The following is a 16,910-nucleotide window of genomic DNA, read 5'->3' on the forward strand; positions in this document are numbered from 1 at the left end:
ACCCCTTTGATTATATTAAGCATGGCTCAATACTATGAGCACCGAGAGAATGAAAGTAAGGACGAAACGGAAAAGAAAGCAAAGGATTTAAAAACGCGGGTCCTGTTACAGCAGGTTGAGAGAGGCCGTGGAAGGGGTCGGGGAGTGCCGACTTCTGCCTCACGAGGGGCGGGCCAAGTACAGGGTGGAGGAAGAACTGATTTAGGAATAAACCAATGCGCATTCTGTAAACAGGAAGGACATTGGCGTTCTCAGTGTCCGTTGTTATATGCGCAACACGGTACTATGCGGGGCCAAGGGAGAGGACGCGGAGGTGGTAATCGAGGTGGACATACAAGGCAGGAAGAGTCTGGACAAGGTGGGAATAGTCAAAACTATTTTGATCATGGGCAGGGAAAGCAGTACTTCAACGAAGAATGTGTCAGCGATGCATCGGCGGGCTATCCTCATGCGTAGGATAGCCAAAGGCAGAGTGGGGGACGTGTGTCAATTCCTATAGATCAAAACGGACCTTATGTTAATGCACATTTAATGGGTGCATCGGGTAAGTTTCTAGTTGACACAGGAGCTATGAACAGTTCTGTTTCGCATGCCCTAGTCCCTGGGGCTGCTCTGTCTGGCCAGAATAATGTGTCCGTAGGTTTCTCAGGAACTCCGGTGGTGAGCTCCATTTCCCAACCTCTTTCGTTCACTTTGGGCCCTATTTCTATTGATTCACCATTTCTTTTAACGTCGCAATGTGGAGAGAATTTATTAGGCGTAGACTTATTGAAAAGGTTATATGCTCGTATATATATTGTTCCCTAGATGGTGTCTATTTGACTATTAAAACCCCTTTTATCCCTTCGGAGCAGAACTTCTCCAAAACGGATACCTTGCCCCTGAATTTGCGAAGATTCCAAAAACACTTTGGGCTACTGGAGACACTGATTTGGGTTTGTTGAGAATACCCCCAATTTCAATTACCTTGAAGCAAAATTCTCGTCTACCGAAAATACCGCAATATAAAATTGCCCCTGCAGGTGAATGAGCCTTGTTGTCCATTATTCAGGATCTGATGGGGTGGTGGAGGAGACAGCCTCCAATGTGCGTAATAGTCCCATCCTTCCTATTCTTAAAAGGGCTCCCGTAGATTGCAATCCTGATTATGTAGATACATATCGTTTTGTGATTGATTTGCGAGAAATTAACAAGATTGTGGTGCCTCAGTATCCCGTGGTGCCTGATATAACCACCATATTAACTATGATTCATCCTACAGCTCAATATTTCTCTGTGATTGATCTGAAAAATGCTTTCTTCAGCATTCCCATTCATCCTGATAACCGATATCTTTTCAGATTCTCATTAGCTGGTCGCAGCTTCCGATTTTGTCGCGCTCCCCAGGGCTATACAGAAAGCCCTAGTATTTATAGTCAAGCGCTCAAAGCCCTATTGGATACTCTAATTTTGCCTGATGGTAACGTACTGTTACAATACGTAGATGATCTATTGGTGGCTTCGGATACTGAGCAGGGTTGCCGGGATTCTACAGTTCAATTGCTGCAGCATTTGGCCAACCATGGTAATAAGGTATCCTTGTCTAAATTTCAATATTGTCGACCGGAGGTGACTTATTTAGGTCATCTCCTGTCGAAGGAGGGTAGGCGTCTAACTCCTGATCGTATAACAGCTATATCTAACATGTCTGTTCCTTGCACGCAACGTGATGTCCGCGCTTTTCTTGGCATAACCTCTTATTGTCGCCAGTGGATTCCTAACTTTTCCCTTCTGACTAAACCCCTACTATATCTGACAACTAAGGATGTGCATGAACCTTTACCTTGGACTGTTGAATGTCAGGATGCTTTTTTCTCTCTGAAATCTGCTCTTTGTTCTGCTCCTGTGCTTGGCACTCCTGACTACCGGAAGCCTTTTACACTATATGTGCATGAGGTGGACGGTTGCTCGCTGTCTGTGTTAACACAGGGTTTTGGTGGTAAGCAAAAACCTTGTGCATATTTTTCGGCGGTATTAGACAATGTCGCCAGTTGTCTAAGGGCCACGGCGGCTGTTGCGGTGGCAATTCGTCAATCAGAAGGGCTCATCCTGAATACTGATCTCACAGTGATGGTGCCTCACGCTGTGGATGTATTATTAAACAGGACCAAGACACAGCACCTAACTAGTGTGCGTCTTACAGGGTATGAATTGACCCTGTTTAAACCCCACATCACTATCAAAAGATGTGCTACTCTGAATCCTGCCACGTTACTACCCCTCCCTTCAGAAGAGCAAAATCAGGACAAACATGACTGTATATTTTGGACAGAGGAAAAAACGAAGGGACGGATAGACCTGACAGACACTCCCTTATCTTAAATTCTATAGAATCACCATATTTTCCAAAGGCTGACCAAGTCACGTCACTTAAGATATTTTCTTGTTGCCCGTCATTTCTTTACTGCCCGCCTGCCGTTATTACCGGATCTTTTGGGCGCTCATCACAGCTGCATACTGACTGTGAAGACTGTTATCTCTCGGTCTAGCAAAACAAGAAAATATCTTAAATGACGTGACTTGGTCAGCCTTTGGAAAATATGGTGATTCTATAGAATTTCACGCTCCAATATAATTTCAAACTACTTAAAAAACAAAGGGAAACTTTCACAGACTCTACGGCTCTGGCACTGCATCCACTCATGCTGAATGGGATTGATTAATTCTTGCATCCCTTACATGCCCTGAAGAAGTCCGCTTCTAGGATGAAACGCGTCGGCTGTGCTGTCAAGACCAAATTGTATTTACAATTCTGTGTTTTAAAAAGAAATGATAATGATTATAATCTTTGAATAAAAATGAATTATTTTTTGAATAATCTTGATGTGGGAAATGATTATATTATTGCTTCTCCTGATCTTTTGATTTGTGGTGCACCTGTGCTTTTGTTTTGAAACTGTTAGGTCCCCTTTGGGGATTTGCATTGTAACAGTGTGTGTGATTCAGTGTGCACACATACCCCTAGCAACCACATGGGGATACAAATATACAAGGGATAGCAGATTAGGTGCTGGTCTATAGAGGGTTCCACTGTTGGGTGTGTCTCATGCCATTTTGTTTGCAATGGCTTTGTATGCTGAATCTGTTATGTATATAAGTGTGGTTTTGTCAAGGAGCCAGCAGTCTTCCTCGGCGCACCTGATGGGTGAGGATCGACGAGGCTCCTCTATGTAGAGTTTTGCTTTGGCCAATAAAACGTTTGAACCTTCTCCGTTGCCAACTGACTGTTATTTGGAAAGGCTTTTGCGGACCATCGGTAAGTGTGGCCCTTGGGATTCTTGTTAAGTACATCATATCGAAGGGACACAATCAGAAATGTTTTCTTCACATTAGCGCGCTCATTTCTAGTCCCCCAACCCCAGTGCACTGCAACTCACTGACACTTCTGTTTGCATGTTGGCTGTCCTCTGGACTTTCTCTGGCTCACTCCATGTTGCTCAGCTGTTGACTCTGTTATGCATGTGTTTTCTATTTCCGTTGCACTGGTGTCCAATTTTCAAGTTGTTGCCAGCACCAAGCATTCTGTGCGGACTGGCTAACAGTCACCCCACACACATCCAGCACAGGCGTCACTGTACATGTGGCCATGCCAATAAAGAGGTCAGGCGCACGTCCCCTTAGCCAGTTCAACGTGATATATGCGTGTGTCCCTGTGGTCTTGTTGTATGCATGAGGGCCTTGGGCTGTGTACATCGGATGCAGACATGTCACCGCAGGCAGCAGGTTGTAGCTTGGACATGTAGCTTTATCGTCACCCACTCATTTCATAAGGGGAGTGGCCGGGGCCGTCGTACGCAGAGCCAGCATGGATGTGTGACTGCTATTTGCGCGCCCCTGGCCATGGTTCTGTACTGTGAATGTGCATCTGCATGTGTCTCTATGACAGTGTGGGTCTCCTTTGTGGGGTGTGGGTGGTCCCTGAAGGGTGATAGACACCTACGCATGTGTTCTAGTTCGCATTCCAGGTGTTCGGCCCCCACCCACACCTGTTGGGCCACCTCCTTTTGGCGTGCTGACACATGGCATTGGGGTGCCATGTGTGGGTGGGTGAAGTGTTGTGAGCCAGCTGTGCTTGCGTGTGTTTCCTGCTGTGTGGTCTGTTGCAGGCTCTCTGTTCTCTTCTGAGTAGCTCGGCTGCCCAGTTCCTTGTGGTGGGTTGCGTGGGATATCCATGGGCTGTTGGAGGGCATCGGTGTCGACGGTGTGGTGGTCCTCTCCGGCATCACAGATGTGTTGACTTCTGTGCTCTGCTGAAGGTGTTGTGTGCCCCTCTGCAATGTGCAGGGGAGATGCATGTTGACATTGTGTTGCAATGTATGTTGGCGCATTTGTCTGTTTACATGTAGACTGTGCTGGAGCAGAGTTTTCATTTTGAAAATTCAGAGGGTTTTGAAGCTCTAGCATGTCTATGCGTTTTATTAATTATTAATAAATAACAATTAATTATTCGTCTTGTGCAAGTGTGTTTATATTAATCAACCCGTTTGTCCTAACATAAGAGAAGAGTTACACGAGGGCCAGCATAATTGTGCTGTTTCTGTTTTAAAAATAATGTGCGTGTTTTCATGTTTAAACGTTGCTGTGTGCTGTTTATTTTTGAGCACAAAACGCTTTCCGAATTAATGCTTTTCTATGTTGCAAGAGCTAGATAAATACATACACATAAGGGTATTAGTGGGGTTAACACTGTTTAATCACTATGCTGTGGTAACGATTGTTTTTGTTTCTTTAATTAAGATGGTCAATTATGGCCTATGGTGGCCTAAGCTGAGTTGGCTAGATTATGAGCCTGCCCGTGATTTGTAATATGAAAGATGTGACGAGGGAGACCCCTGCTGGAAATGGTCCTGAAGTCAACTGACCATAGTCCTCGCCTGAAAACTTTCCATGAGGACAGCAGCAGTTTTGGAGGATCTCCAAAAGAAATGGAACGTCCTTGGCAGCCTTGGGAAACAAAGGAGTCTATGAACTATGGCTCGGTTGCTGAGGGAAGTTGAACAAATTAGATACTTTAATGGTTTCTTGGTTCCTGTTCCGTAGTCTTCGTTTTGTGACTTTTCCTGAGCGGAGATTTTCAGATGTAGCGATGTTACATCTCTTCCTTCTCGCTCTGCTCAGTGATTCAGCGGATATTGCAAACTTTTATGTGTGTTTCCATTGTACGTTTTACTATAAAAAATGTTAGCTTAGGGAGGGCTTTTGCCACTTGCCATTTTCCTTTGCCGCGAACAGAATCTGCGTTGCTGAGGATCGATGCTGAAAAGGACTTCGTCTTGAGAGACTTTTACCGAGAGACTTGTCCTGACCCGTTCTGACATTTAGCTAGAATAGGTAACTATGAGAAAAATGATTTACTCTCATTGATTTTCTTTGACTAATTTAGATAAAGCAATATAATTTTAAACATGGTGTTGAATATTCTTTCTTGTCAATTAATGGGTTTATATTTTTGATCATTATTGTATATGTTGTATAGATTATGTTTATTGATTAAGGACAGTCACAAAACCAGATCTTATCGACCTGATATAGATGCAGGGTGTTTAGGTGTTTCTTTCCACAGGTTTAGTGCTGGTAGAGTATTTGAGCGTGTGTTAGTGAAATGGGCCCTAGCGTATGATGAATGTATGTGCGTGTAACTGTGTGATTACTCTATCCGTGGTGGTGGGCATATTTTAGATACCCTGATCTCTATCAACTGTATGGCAATGTACATTGTGACTGTTTGGGAGGTGCTGGATTCTTCTGCGGGGCAGTGTACATTTGGACTACATGACGGATGTGAGGTTGTACGTGTACATTTCCATTTCACACTTTCCAGCTCTGTCAGGTGTAGTAGGCATGTTTCTGGGCATGTGCGGAGCCAGTTGTGTCCTCTGTTCTGCAGTGTCGGCTATGCGCATTGTACCACATTGTCGTTTGTGTGGGTGTGCTGTTCTTGCTATGTGTGTGTGCTGCAGTGTGCGAATGGGATCTGGGACATGATCCAGGGTAATTGTGGGTGTGCAGTGTGCTACACCTCGTTGTGAATGTGTGCCATTGTGCCCATCTCCCCCCTTGTCACGTCCTGCCGGTGCCTCTTGGCCTCCTCGATTGGCCTCCTTGGCAATCCGACTGCATTCCAGGTGGTCTGCTTGTGGGTCAGTTGCTGGTAGTGTTCTGTCACCTCCATGAAACTGGTCTTGTTTTCCTGCGGTCTGCACCCCATCTTCCTCTCTCTTTTCTCCTTGGCCTTCCCCGACCCCGTTGTTCCTTGCTGGTGGTCTGTGGGGGTTGTGGGGTTCGTGTTGACCTCTGCTCTGGGTCAGGGTGCATCCATATTGTTACGTGCTTTGGCTTGTTTCTGCTGTGTTCTTTCTGTGGTTTTTATGGTGCATTTTCCCGCCAGACGTGTGGTATTTGCAGGCCTGTGGCTGGTTTTCGCTACTTTTTGTACCGCGATTGGCCTCATTGCATGATTTTTCGCGTTCGCGTTTTGCATTTATGCGGCGTGGCGTTGATTTTCACGCTGACATTTGACGCGTTATCTGGTGACTATCACATGCTAGCGCCTTGTTGTTAATTCCACGTTGACACAGGGTTATTTTCCCACGATAGGCAGCGATATTGAAAGTTGCGTTACACTACTCTTGCAGTAGTTATCACACGTTCTTGGGAATATACCTCTGAGTCCATCCCCTGCTTCTGCCACCCGCCGAAGGATCGTCCATAAACGAAAATCAGCTGATGGTTTGCTCGGAGCACAGCGCTCTCTCCCTGGCTGCTTTTCATCCAGTTTAGCACACTACTGGTGCAGCACGAGTGGTCTGGTGCAACTGGCACGGATTCCGGTGCCGCCTTTGGGGTTTATTGACCTTTCGGCCTCTTTATCTGGAAGCCTTCGAAGTGGATTCAGAGTTCATTTTTCATCTCTCCGTTTGCTTATATTCTTAGCTACTCACATCTAATTCGTCTCTCACGTAGGACGCGACTACTGTGATGTGCCAAAATAATACACAACTTTAATCTATGGATGGATGAATTAACACCACCACCAGTACTTACATCAATTTCATCCTTGCCCCAAAGAAGTCCAGTGGTCATGACGAAACACAATGGCTGTTATCTGCTGTATATACTTTTCATACATGAAATTTGACAGAATAAAAAGAAGACTTGCACACATTTTTGAAAATCATATTGGACTGTCTGGCTATCTTTATGAAAGAATTTAATTTTCCTATGGTGCACCTTTTGCTATATTGAGCCTTGCTGCAATCTGCTCCAGACGGAATGGGAGTGCCAGGCTTAACATTGCAAAATGTATGAGCAGCAGTAGTTATACCAGACGGGGGAAATCGTGGAAAAGCAGAGAGGGGGCAGGAGGGGGAGGTGAGTAATCACCATGAAGCAAGTTAAAGAGAGGCTTTTCAAATCGCCCGGGAGCTTGATAGCGCAGAGTGGAGCCGGGGAATCCTAAAATTAGGGGGTGGCCGAGCAATTCTGCTGCTCAAGGAACTCCACGGAATCGGATGGAGTTTTTGGGGAACTCTGCAGAGCTCAGCGGAATTCTGCGGAGCGACACTCCGCGAGCTCCGCCCAGGCCTAGCTTTCGCACAGAATGTTCAAGGCTCTGATAATATACCTACAAAGAAGTGTAAATGTAAGCCAAACCATTTCAGAGAAAATGATCCCATACAGGCATGCAAGCAATGTCAACGTTCAAGAAAAGATGACCACTTTAAACTTGAGCATGTAAAATGGCGGTGTTCCTGCCTGGACCTAATGTGACCACATGACACTTTCACTCTATCAACTGCAAGGCTTTTAAAATATTTGATGATTTTCTTATCATCTTCCTCCTCTAGTGCATCTATGAAGTTTTCGATTCATGCCATCCATCTAGCAGCACTGTCCTGTTTCATGGATGTGTCGAACGGCAGGGGTGGCTTTAAGAACACAGCGGCATTGTATTTCGCACTCCCTTCTGCCACCAGTATGTGAGCACGTGTGCTTCATCTGACCTTCCTGTGCTCGGTGACTCCAGCAGCCTCTGCAAGCACCAGCGTTGTGCAGAAGCATTAGTTGCAGTATGTTTCAATCCCCCCTGAATATGAGTATGTTCTCTGTTTCTTGTACCTCATTGATGTTATTTTCTCACATCGTCTGAATCGTCAGTCTATTTCCATGGTGCAGCGCAGCGTTTCAGTCAACGCCCTCACTGGCAGGACTGGCAGGCGTTTTGAAATATACTCCTCTGCAGCAGGCTGGAGCAGGGCTTTGACTCAACATGTGCCAGTTACAGATAGCTTTGCATCGATTCTGGGCACACGTGGCACAAACAAGCAGTTTGCTGCATTATTGCACACTCTCAAAGGCAGCAGTCTTGTTTTCCAGGGGCACAAAATCCCCTACTCGTTGCCAGTTGTAGCGTCTTCACCAGCCCTATAGCATGCACATAGATTAGGACACTCACAGGAGCTGCGGGTGATCATATCTTTATTCTACAACATCCATTCACGCACTGCCTATTACGTCATACTTCCAATAACCACGCCTTAACACCTCCCCTGCTTATCACATAGTTCCTGTTCAGAGTCCGCCCAGAATCACAAGGCTCCTAGTGTGTACAGCATCAATATGCTACACTTTGGCGCTAGTTGTGCAAAGCACAAAGCAGCTTTAAATATTAACTAGTAAAGTATGGCACTCACCTCTCCATTCTCATTCTGTGTCGCTCCAATGGCGTTCTGGATGTTTAAGACGTCTGTCCAAGGCCCCATCAGGAGTGATGTCCCAGTGTCCACAATGGCCTGGCAGCTCCCGTTGCAGGCAATGGTATTTCCATTCATAGTGATACTGAAGGGCAGAGAAAATGCAGATTAAAAGGCAAGAGGCCAAGTGATTCTCTCAACCTCTGTCGCTTCTTGGGCTAGGGAGATCACCCATTGGTCATGGATCTGTAGGGGAAGAGTGATATGTTCATGGATAGCTCAACAGACTAAGCGCCTGCTGTTGAGATTGGTGTGTACCCTGTGACAGACAGGTTATAATCCTGCAAGCTTGGCTCTGTCTTTCATTATTTAGAAATTGTTGACTTTGCAAATAGTGTCTTATTAAAAATGGCTACAATCAGCAAAACCTGTAGTAGCAGAAGCCATCTTGTTTGTTTCAAATGACAGGAAAAGGGTTGCTGATTCTCAGTGCTGTGTTACCATTCGTTCAGATGATGAAATGATGCCCTATCGCCTAAAAGATAGAAGGCCAACATCTGGTGTGCATGACAGTGGCGGCTCCTCTGCTGAGGCACAGGAGCATTGCCCCACCGGTCTGCAGCAGTAAAAGATTGTAAAAAATTAAATAATAATAACAGAATGATATTATCATTTTATCTTGTCCTCCTGCTGCGGCAGCTTTGCATGAGGGGGCGGGGCTGCAGAGCAGGTGAGGGGTGGTAGAACCTTCCTCAGTGTGCAATGACTCTTTGGCCAGCCCTTTCGGGCCACCCAAAACAGCCAGGCACACTTTCCCTGTTCTCCGTGCAGGCTACATGACAGCCTGCGTGGAGAACATGCCCACCCTTAAAGCCCCTGACTGAGTGCCGTGTCATGGTACTCAAACCAATAACAACGCTGCATTGCAGCGTTGTGATTTGTCAGGGAAGCCTGGCCTGTGCTTCCTTACCCTGGAATCTGACGCAGGAGAGCAGAAGCAGACACGCGGGACGCGGGGGCAAGGTAGGTGTTTACATTTAATTTTATTTTTTACATTTTGATCTGCGTTTCCCCTGTACCCCTTCTCCGGTGCCCGGGCCACGACCAGCGAGCTGTGCCGGCCACCCCTGGTACATCGAAGGAGCAGAGTCGGAAGATAAAGACATTGAGAGGCGCACATTAAGATCTAAAGAAGAAGGCAGGGGGCAGGTGATTGTGGTTCTGTGACATGCCACCCACTATGTACCCTGACAATGTGGCATCAAATACCCAATCATCAGATGTGTTAAATACCTCAGCTGCCATAACATTCCGGCAGGTTAAAACTGCCAAGATTTAACAGTGGAAATTGTGTGGTATTTATCATACCAAGTGGATTTTGCTTCATTAAACACTAAAAATGTTTACTCCCCAATAACTCGTAATAGATGCTGTTCATCACACATTATGAATAGCATACCTGTGTCATCGTTGTATCTCATGTGTGAAAAGTGACACCTCAACTCGAAATCAGGCCTTATGTGTACTGATCACCATACAGGGCCCATGGCTGTAAAATGACTCACCTGAAGACACTCCGGCCCATCACCGTGAGTGCAGGGTGCACCAGCATTATGACCTGAAGGAAGCCCTATCAAAAGAAGAAGCTGGCTCTCTCAACCAGCCTGCCTAAAGGCACACAAATGATCCCTTCCTGCAGTGGAGACAATGCCTACCTCTAGGCAAGAGGGAACAGACACGCCCTACTATGCACCTAGGACGGCACAGGTCAGCGCTTTTTCAACACCACTACCAGTTTTCTTTCGTACAACCCTGGTCTTACACAGACCACCACCTGCATGCCATAGGTGAACCAGAAGGGCACATCATGCATGCATGGAATACACCTGGAGACATTCCACACTCACCCTAGTACATCCCCAGCACTGCCACAGTGACCTAATGCCACCCACAACTAAACTACTAATGCAGAATACCTGCAGAGCTGCTAGTAAGATACCAGATGCCCATGGCAGTCCTGCACTTGAATGGCACATAAGGAATGGGACCACTCTGACTAACAGAGACACCTCCATGAGCTGATGACACCGATCCCAGCAGCCAGCATCCAATCCAGACATCCAAAGACCCTACTCCCTGAACAGAACATCTCACCATCTCCACATGCAGAGCAGGTGAGGCACTACTGCCACAGAGATCTCCAGGAACATGAGCAGCCATGACTGTCATGGAGAGCAGTAGCGGTGACACAAGACAGAGGGCAGGAGGCAAGATGGGTGGGTGGTACCTCAAACAGGAGACACACGAATGGAAGGCAGATGGCAAGATGTATAGGTTCACTAAGGGTGGGTGGCACATCATTGCACAGGAGATGCACAAAGAGATGGCAGGTGGCAAGGTGCACAGGTTCGCCCCAGGGTGGGTGGCACATCATCGCACAGGAGACGCACGAATGGAAGGCAGGTGGCACCATGCACAGGTTCACCAAGGGTGAGTGGTACGTCATTGCACAGGAGACGCACAAAGGGAAGGCAGGTGGCAAGATGGACAGGTTCACCAAGGGTGGGTGGCACATCATCGCACAGGAGACACACAAAGAGAAGGCAGGTGGCAAGATGCACAGGTTCGCCAGGGGTGGGTGGCACATCATCGCACAGGAGAGGCACGAATGGAAGGCAGGGGGCACGATGCACAGGTTCACCATGTGTGGGTGGCACATCATTGCACAGGAGACACACTAAGGGAAGGCAGGTGGCAAGATGCACAGGTTCACCAAGGGTGAGTGGTACATCATTGCACAGGAGACGCACAAAGGGAAGGCAGGTGGCAAGTTGCACAGGTTCACCAAGGGTGGGTGGCACATCATTGCATAGGAGACACAAAAAGGGAAGGCAGGTGGCAAGATGCACAGGTTCACCAAGGATGGGTGGCACATCATTGCATAGAGGACGGACAAAGGTAAGGCAGGTGGCAAGATGCACAGGTTCACCAAGGGTGAGTGGTACGTCATTGCACAGGAGACACACAAAGGGAAGGCAGGTGGCAAGATGCACAGGTTCACCAAGGGTGGGTGGCACATCATCGCACAGGAGACGCACGAATGGAAGGCAGGTGGCACAATGCACAGGTTCACCAAGGGTGGGTGAGACATCATTGCATAGGAGACGCACAAAGGGAAGGCAGGTGGCAAGATGCACAGGTTCACCAAGGGTGGGTGGCACATCATTGCACAGGAGACGCACAAAGGGAAGGCAGGTGGCAAGATGCACAGGTTCACCAAGGGTGAGTGGTACATTATTGCACAGGAGACGCACAAAGGGAAGGCAGATGGCAAGATGGACAGGTTCACCAAGGGTGGGTGGCACATCATTGCACAGGAGACGCACAAAGGGAAGGCAGGTGGCAAGATGCACAGGTTCACCAAGGGTGAGTGGTACATTATTGCACAGGAGACGCACAAAGGGAAGGCAGATGGCAAGAGGGACAGGTTCACCAAGGGTGGGTGGCACATCATTGCACAGGAGATGTAGACGTGTGAATCAATAAGGTAAGTAGAGAATAAAGTTGAGGTAAACTCCTTCTACATTACTGGGCCTGGAGGTGAATAGAGAGGAGTGGGTGTCAGATCACGTGAACACCTGATACAGATCACATCTCGAGCCACCAGGGTGAACTCATTCGAAAACTTTGTTGAAAGGAGAACAGTACACAAGAGGGTTTTACCATTCAACAATGTGCTGCAAAGGTGCTTGGATGGTGACCTTGGATGGTGGCACGTGAGAAAGACAGGTGTGTGATAACATGAGGCAGTCAGGATGACATCGGAGAAAGACAGGTGTGTAATAACATGAGGCAGTCAGACTCACATCGGAGAAAGACAGATGTGTAATAACATGAGGCAGTCAGGCTCACATTGGAGAAAGACAGGTGTGTAATAACATGAGGCAGTCAGACTCACATCGGAGAAAGACAGATGTGTAATAACATGAGGCAGTCAGGCTCACATTGGAGAAAGACAGGTGTGCAATAACATGAGGCAGTCAGGATCACATCGGAGAAAGACAGGTGTGTAATAACATGAGGCAGTCAGACTCACATCGGAGAAAGACAGATGTGTAATAACATGAGGCAGTCAGGCTCACATTGGAGAAAGACAGTTGTGTAATACCATGAGGCAGTCAGGATCACATCAGAGAAAGACAGGTGTGTAATAACATGAGGTTGTCTGGCTCACATGTGGGGGAGACAGATGTTTGATAAAATGAGGAAGTCGGCTTGGCTCTGTGAGGGAGAGACAGACATGTGATAACATGAGGTAGACTGGTTTACATGCGAGTGAGACAGGTGTTTGATTGTATGTGTCACGTTCACATGTGAGAGAGACAGGTATGTGATAACTTGAGACACTCTGCTTTACATGTGAGACAAAGGGTTTGTGAAACCTGAGGAAGTCTGGATCACAAGGGTGAGAGAGAGAGTAGTGTGATAACATGAGGTAGTAAGACTCACATGTGAGAGTGACAGGTGCGTGATGCTCACATGTGAGGAAGAGACAGTTGTGTGACAACCTGAGGCTGTCTATTTATTTTATTTATTTATTTTGAGAGTTTTATATAGCGCTGGCATGACCTGAGAGTATCAGAACGCTTTACAACAAGTAACACAGGAAATAAGCAAGAACAGACACAAATCAAATGGCATATCAAAATGGAAATGGTGGTTAACGGTGTGTTGAGCCAAAGGTTAAAGGTGACAAGCGAGGAGGAGATCTTTGAGTTTGTTTTGAAGGTCACGAAGGAGGGGTTAGTTCTGAGATCTGCTGGTAGGGAGTTCCAGATTTTGGGGGCATTGCCTGAGAAGGAGCAGGCCAGGGCTTTTTGTTTGTGCCTCCTTGGGGGAGTGAGAAGTAGGTTGTTGTTGCTCCTCAGGATTCTGGCCTGGTCTGCCTTGGTGAGCTTGGCTGCCAGGTAGACTGGTTTACCAGTGTGAAGGACTTTGTGGGTGAGGCAGGCAGTTTTGAACTGGCAGCGAGCTTCAATAGGGAACCATTTGAGCTCTTTCAGGGAGGGGGAGATATGATTGTGCCTTTTAGCTCCAGCGACCATCCTTGCTGCTGCGTTTAGAGTTGTTCGCATGGGGGCTAGGTGGGATTTTGCTGAGCCTGTGAGGGTAGCGTTCTCATAAACTAGTCTGGATAGAACCAGGGCTTGCGTTGCAGTGATGAGATCATTAGGCGGGAGGAAAGGCTTGATTTAGTTGAGTGGTTTTAATTTGTAATGGGCACTCCTTGCGGTAGCCTTAGTGTGTGAGCTCATGTTCTAGTTAGAGTCCAGTAAGACACCCAATGACTTGGCGGAGCAGGCCGGTATTAGGTATAAGGTCGAAGTTTAGGGAGTACATAAGCTTAAGGTAATTCTTGGGCCTGGTGGGTTTGTCCTTTGTTTGAGAGGAGAAGGATTTCCGTCTTGTCTCGGTTGAGTTTTGAGTGGTATGTGATAGCCAGTTTTAGTACCTTTAAGACGGTAAATGTCTTTTGGGGAGGAGACTTCCAGGTAGAGCTGGATGTCGTCTGCGTAGAGGTGGTAGGTGATGTTGGCTTGAATAATGATGGTAGTGAGGGGCTCCATGTAGATACTGAATAGAGTAGGTGAGAGGACTGAGCCCTGAGGGACACCTCTGGTTATAGAGGAGGTATCAGAAGTTGTTTATTTTGATTTGTTGAGAACGGTTGTGAAAGAAAGAAGTGAACCATTTCAGCATCATGCCATCTGCTCCAATCCGCTGTTTAAGGGTGGTGAGAAGAAGTTTATGGTCCACCGTGTTGAAGGCCGCAGACAGATCTAGGAGGATGAGCAGGCAGCAGTGACCTGCATCCATACATTTATGGATGTCATCTATTATATTTAGTAAGGTTGTTTCTGTGCTGCAGCCCTTTCTAAAACCTGATTGGTGAGCGTCCAAGAGATTTTTGGTGTCAATGTGCTGGTTGAGTTGGAGTAAGACACATTTTTCGAGGATTTTGGCCAGGAAGGACAGGTTGGAGATTGGCCTGAAGTTGTTGAGGTCTTCAGGGTCTAGACCCGTTTTTTTACTTGGCCTAGTTTTAGGCAGTCTGGCATGGCCCCCGTGCTCATCGTCCAGAGGGGTGAAATGACATGACTGAGACTTTTCATCATGGAGAGCGGCAGGGGGTCTGCGAAGTGGGAGGAGGGTTTTGTATTTGCAATTAATTTGGAGATGTCCATAACTGAGAGTGGGTTGAATGCTGTCCAGCAATTTTGGGAAGAGGGGGATCTTAAGGTTTGGTTTCCCACCTTAGACTCAGGAAGGGGGATCCCTGCTCCGGAGTCCAGGGAGTAAGAGGTGGGATTTTTTCCGTCTGTGGGGAAGAGGGAGATTGCGGAAGGCACTTGTGCGTGGCGTTCAAGTAAGGACCCGATCATCGAGATTTTCTCATCAAAGAATTTGGCGAATTGATCACAACATTCTTTGGAGCTCCCGGGGGTTTAGCGGGTGGTTTAGCAGTCTGGTTTTTTATGATGTAGAAATAGTTTTTTGGGACGATTTATTGCATTACCAAGGGTATTGCGGAAAGAGGTTGCTTTCTCATTGATGATGTGATTTTTGTATGTTCTACGTACAGCTCTGAGTTGGCGGAGGTGAGTTGAGGAAGGGTTTACATGCCAGAGTCTCTCTGCAGCTCTGAGCTTCCTTCTTTCTGTATTGAGGTCCTTGTTGAACCAGGATCTCAAAAGGGTGTCTCTAATACTTTTTAGTTTCAGGGGAGCTTCTTGGTCTACGATGGCTGACATGAGTTAAAGTGGGTAGTGAGTTTGATCGTTGAGAGGTCGTCTGTTTTTGGGGGAAGGCTAGAGATCATTTTTTCTTCCAGATCAGCTAGGGAAACCTGGTGTAGGTTTTTAGACCATTGAAGGGTTTTATTGGTATGGATGGGGTAGGGCTCTTCAAGGTTTAGGTGGAACAGGATGATACGGTGGTCCAACCAGCCGACTGGGAGGATGTTGTTGATGGTTATCACCTTTTACTGCGCTATAATGGCGTCAAAGGTTGAGCCTCTGTTGTGGGTCGGCTCTTTGCAGTGTTGGAAAAGGTTGTGCTCAAGTAAGAGTTCTTTTAAGGATTGGATTTGAGTGTTTTCCCCATCATTCCAGTGGAGGTTGAAGTAGCCTAGGACTCTGTGGCTGGCATCTGAGAGTGCGCAGTGTGTTACCAGATCTGAGAGGTGTTTGTGGAAGGGGTGGGTGTTGCCCGGGGGGTTGGTAGAGGAGGGGGCAGTTTGTTGTTTTATTATTTTTCATCCGTATAGAGGTGTTGAGATATTCAAAAGTGCTGTAAGTGGAGGAGACAGCTTCCATCATCATGATGGAATTCCTGTGGGTAATGGCTAAGCCACCGCCTTGTTGGTCCACTCTGTCTTTCTTGATGATTGAGAACCCAGGATGGAACTGGTAGGTCGAGGATCGGGTAGGATGATTCATTGAGCCAAGTCTCTGTGGTGAATGCGATATCGATGACATAGTTTAGGATGGTTTCTGCCAGTTCAGTAGCATGTTTGAGGCAGATCTACAGTTTATAAGAAGGCAGCTGGTATTGCTAGAGTTGTTCTGTTTCTGAGAGGAGGGCGCCCTGGTGAGATCCGAGAGATGAGCTGTAGGTCAGGCCATTTTCCTTAGTGTCGTGGGGTTTCTCCCGATACCAGTGATCACCTGGATCATGGAGGTGGGTTCTTTTTTACTGGTAGGCGTAAAGTGGTATATTTTTGCTCGCTCTATCGCTTCGCTGTGTGACATGTTAGGATTAAATTGAGTCGGTCTGTGAGCACGGTTGTGTGAGGGAGTAGAGATCCAGCTATTTGGCCGAAATTCTGAAGGTTGGAGTTGGGGTCTGGTGTTGCCAGAGGGGGAGAGGAGTGAGCAGTGGGCATGGTCCGTTTTGAGGGTCATTAGGATTGTCTTGATACCTAGAATCACTTTATCGAGCTGAAATTCCATAAGACTAAGGGGCATATTATCAAGACAGGCGATAAAATGATGGTCTTGATAATATGCTCTATGGGATTCCAATTGAAGCCCATGTTAGATGTGAAGGACGTCTAACATGGGCTTCAATTGGCAATCTGGCAAACAAGTGGGAGAGAGAGGTATGGGATAACATTCT

The 16,910-nt window shown here is 46.9% G+C and overlaps 1 protein-coding gene across 1 annotated transcript in view; it reads right to left on the reverse strand.

Annotated features, from left to right (window-relative positions):
• Nucleotides 1-16,910, reverse strand: part of LOC146808567 (pepsin A-like) — a 222,772-nt gene that overhangs the window by 52,807 nt on the left and 153,055 nt on the right. The window contains exon 7 of the mRNA XM_085623591.1: nucleotides 8,733-8,877. Within this exon, the coding sequence (XP_085479717.1) occupies nucleotides 8,733-8,877 (145 nt within the window). The remainder of the gene's footprint in view (nucleotides 1-8,732; nucleotides 8,878-16,910) is intronic.

Source organism: Triturus cristatus, chromosome 8 (assembly GCF_964204655.1).
Source record: "Triturus cristatus chromosome 8, aTriCri1.1, whole genome shotgun sequence".
NCBI classification, from domain to species: Eukaryota; Metazoa; Chordata; class Amphibia; order Caudata; family Salamandridae; genus Triturus; species Triturus cristatus.